Source organism: Lolium rigidum, chromosome 4, assembly GCF_022539505.1.
Source record: "Lolium rigidum isolate FL_2022 chromosome 4, APGP_CSIRO_Lrig_0.1, whole genome shotgun sequence".
NCBI classification, from domain to species: domain Eukaryota; kingdom Viridiplantae; phylum Streptophyta; class Magnoliopsida; order Poales; family Poaceae; genus Lolium; species Lolium rigidum.
The window spans coordinates 27,497,299-27,500,789 of record NC_061511.1 but is presented as its reverse complement, the minus strand read 5'-3'; the positions used below and the strand labels follow the sequence as shown (position 1 = coordinate 27,500,789).

General features: G+C 53.7%; 1 protein-coding gene across 1 annotated transcript; it reads left to right on the top strand.

The window, feature by feature from the left end:
* Window positions 1-380: 380 nt before the first annotated feature.
* LOC124646797 (probable carboxylesterase 5) lies at window positions 381-1,376 on the top strand. Its single transcript, XM_047186856.1, has one exon. The coding sequence runs from the start codon at window positions 381-383 to the stop codon at window positions 1,374-1,376; it is 996 nt and encodes a 331-aa protein (XP_047042812.1).
* The last annotated feature ends 2,115 nt before the right edge of the window (window positions 1,377-3,491 follow it).

Sequence of the window (3,491 nt, the reverse complement as noted above, 5' to 3'; positions counted from 1 at the left end):
ATGTCTTTATCTTTTCTCCGTGTCCAAGCGATGCCTCCAATAGTATGTTATCAAACTTTTGGTTAAAAAAAAGAAATTTTGGCAAAACTTGCTCTTTGATGACTGTTTCCTGACAGCGATGGTCAGAGTCCGGACAAGAAGAAGGTGCAACAGCTATTTAGCCTCTGGCCTAGGAAGTTCTCAACTATGCGTTTGGTCGGCTGCGGTTCCAAGCAAGTGTGGACATTGCAAAATAAAAATTGCCTCGATGTGGAGTAGTAAATTGCAGCTGTATATAAAACCCAGCAGCAGCAGCCAGTAGCTACTAAGCCACCACGGAGAGCTGTGGTAGGCCGACCAAAATAGCTAGGTACTACAGCATCAGTTGCACAGGATAGACCATGCATGCAACCAAGAACGCAGCCGGTGACAACGTCGCCGTGGACATCTACCCTTTCATACGCAGGTACGAAGACGGCCGTATCGAGCGGTTCGTCCACAGCTCCTTCGTGCCAGCGTCCGCCGACCCGGCCGCCAGCGGCGGGGTCACCAGCCGGGACGTCGTTGTCGACCATGCCACCGGCGTGTCGGCGCGTCTGTTCCTGCCTTCCGGTGCTGCCGCAACCGGCAGGAGGCTTCCCGTTGTTCTGTACATCCATGGCGGTTCCTTCTGCACGGACAGTGCCTTCTCCCGGACGTACCATCGGTACGCCGCCTCGCTCGCAGCGCGCGCCGGCGCGCTCATCGTGTCCGTGGAGTACCGTCTAGCGCCGGAGCACCCCATACCGGCGGCCTACGACGACGCGTGGGCCGCGCTCCGGTGGGTGGCGACCACAGCTTCCCTCTCGGACCCCTGGATCTCTGCGCACGCCGACCCCAGGCGCGTGTTCCTCGCCGGCGACAGCGTCGGTGGCAACATCGCCTACCACACGGCCGTGCGCGCCAGCCGCGACGACGGAAGCTCCGTGGACGTCGAGGGCGTGATCATGGTGCAGCCCTACTTGTGGGGAGGTGAGCGGCTGCCGGCCGAGGAAGCCTGGGACGGCGTCGCGGTGTTCCCGCCGGAGCTCGTGGAGAAGCTCTGGCCGTTCGTGACGGCGGGCCAGGCAGGCAACGACGACCCTCGGATCGACCCTCCGGATGAGGAGATCGCGTCGCTCAAGTGCCGGCGCGCGCTGGTGGCGCTGGCAGGGAAGGACATATTTCGGCACCGCGCGCGCCGGCTGGCTGCCCGCATGCGCGACGGCGCGTGGAAGGGGAGCGTGACGCTGGTGGAGCTGGAGGGCGAGGACCATTGTTTCCACCTCTACAGGCCGCAGCGCGCGACCAGCCACAAGCTCATGGAGAGTATAGTGCAATTCATAAACCAGCCCATTAGGGGCATATCCAAGATTTGATCAATATAGACGGCCTGAAAGACAATAACCGCACCCATGAAAGAAGATGTCGAATCAATAATGCTGGAGTTACGGACTGAGCAAGTTACGGAGAGCCTACGGACTGACGTGTAGTGGTTCGGTTGGTTGAGATTTTTATCCGCGCTGAAAACCTGGGCCACAATCTGATTTCTAGGCTGCCTACTGTGTAGCATTCTCAGTCCGTAAGATTTTTCTGTAACAAACCGTCCGTACGTGTAGCATTACTCATGTCGAATAATACAACTGCATAGTGTATTTTGTGATTTTGGTTTTTTGCTGGTTTTTTGCTTAATCATAAAGTGTGGCAACTTTTACGGTACCCGGTACTCCAAAACGATGTGGTGGAGTACCAGGCGTATCCGACCGTCCGTGATGTAGGACTAGCTTATATTGTTTTATTTTGAAAGGGCCAAAAGAGAAATTAGCATGATTTTCACTTTAACCCTCTTCCTGATGAACGATAGAGGCAGAGCATATGGTCGACTCCCACTGCGTCGCTCCGCCGCCACTTCGCCTCGCGCCGCCGTCTCGGTCGAATCCGCGGCCCTCGGCCCCACTGAGCTGCCGCCGCATCTGGGCATTGTTGGGTGCCTCGCGCCGCCGCATCTAGGCGTTGTTGGGTGCCTCGCGCCGCCGCCTCCGATGCTGGAAGTCGCATCTTCCTGAACGACCGGTGCCGACCCTAAATCGCTGCGCCGTCGCCCCGTTCTACCCTGGTTAGTTCTTGTTCTTCTTTGTGAAGTAAAGGTACAGTAGTAGTCGTCATACATCATTCTTTGCCCAGATTTTAATTGTTGAACAAATACCATGCTTGTTCGAAGTGGTGAGAAATTTGAGAAAATACAAACACATAGGATTGTCTCTGATATCATATCTAGTTTTGAACCAAACTGATGTTAGAAATTATATTACATATTTCATTCGATTCATAGCCAATCAGTTGATGTTTCCAGATGTTTTCATTTATGCGTTGTGCTCAAGGTGATTTTGTAGTTTCGTTTAGAAGGAGGCTGGATCATGATCTTAATCAACAATGGAAGTATATTCAGGGGAAAGCTAGAAACATCCCTATTTCGGTACAGGAAGACACTATCTCCTGGGCTCTGAATAAGAAAGGGGTGTTTACTATAAAGTCCATGTACCAGCACTTGGAGAGAAATTTGTCTGGCCCAAACAACAAATGGATTTGGAAATCCAAGATTCCTCTTAATATTAAAAAAATCTTTTCCTCCAGCTTCTTCTCTTCTGGTCTAGCTCTTCTTTTCATTTTTTTTCTACCTGCACCAACTAAAATATGGGCAATCAAAAATGATTCTTCATGAAAAAGAACATGTTAAGTTGTAGTATTAAGACCAGAATTGTGACATGAAAGGGAAATCATACATATCAAGACCAGACTTAGGACATGGATTATGGAGTCAATAAATTGGGTTGGGGGTGAGAAGTACCTTCTGTGCACCGCCATCCTGGCAGCTCTGGTACTGGTGCAGGGTTGTGCATCCGCCTAGGGAGCGGAACACCTAGCTGCCACGGCCGTCCCCCCTTTCCCCACCTCGCGGATGCACGAGCCAAGTACTACTGCTGCCCACCCGTCGGCGTGCATACGTAGAGGGAGCCGAAGAACTGTCCTCCATGGCCGCTCCTACCTTTGCCCCACCTAGCCGCCAATCCGTCGGCACGCATCCGTCGGGGGGGCTGGACGCCACGGCCACGCGGCGCCTCGTCCCGCTCCACAGTCGGCTCCTCCTTCGCGCATCCGTCGCAGGGTTGCACGCCACGCACGCGTGCCGCCTCAATGCCTCATCCGCATCCCTGGTCGGCTCCTCCTCCATTTCCCTTGACGCCGCCAGGACCTCTGCTAGGGTTCGTCGACGAAATGAAGCGATCTGATAGGAACGGGATAGCTGATGCAAAAACACCCTCAAACAAACAGAAGAACACAGAAATACCCCTACCCAGAGGCACATAATATGAGAAATTAGTTTCTGCCCCTCCGGTGGAAGTACTCCACGACTTTTCCGAGAGGATTCGAGTTGGTACTCCATGGCCTCGTCAGGGAGTATGAGCGCACGGGAATCACACGATCGGACGAAA

What these genes read in the sequence shown, in the direction of transcription:
- LOC124646797 (XM_047186856.1), top strand. Translation starts at nt 381, where the DNA reads ATGCATGCAACCAAGAACGCAGCCGGTGACAACGTCGCCGTGGACATC.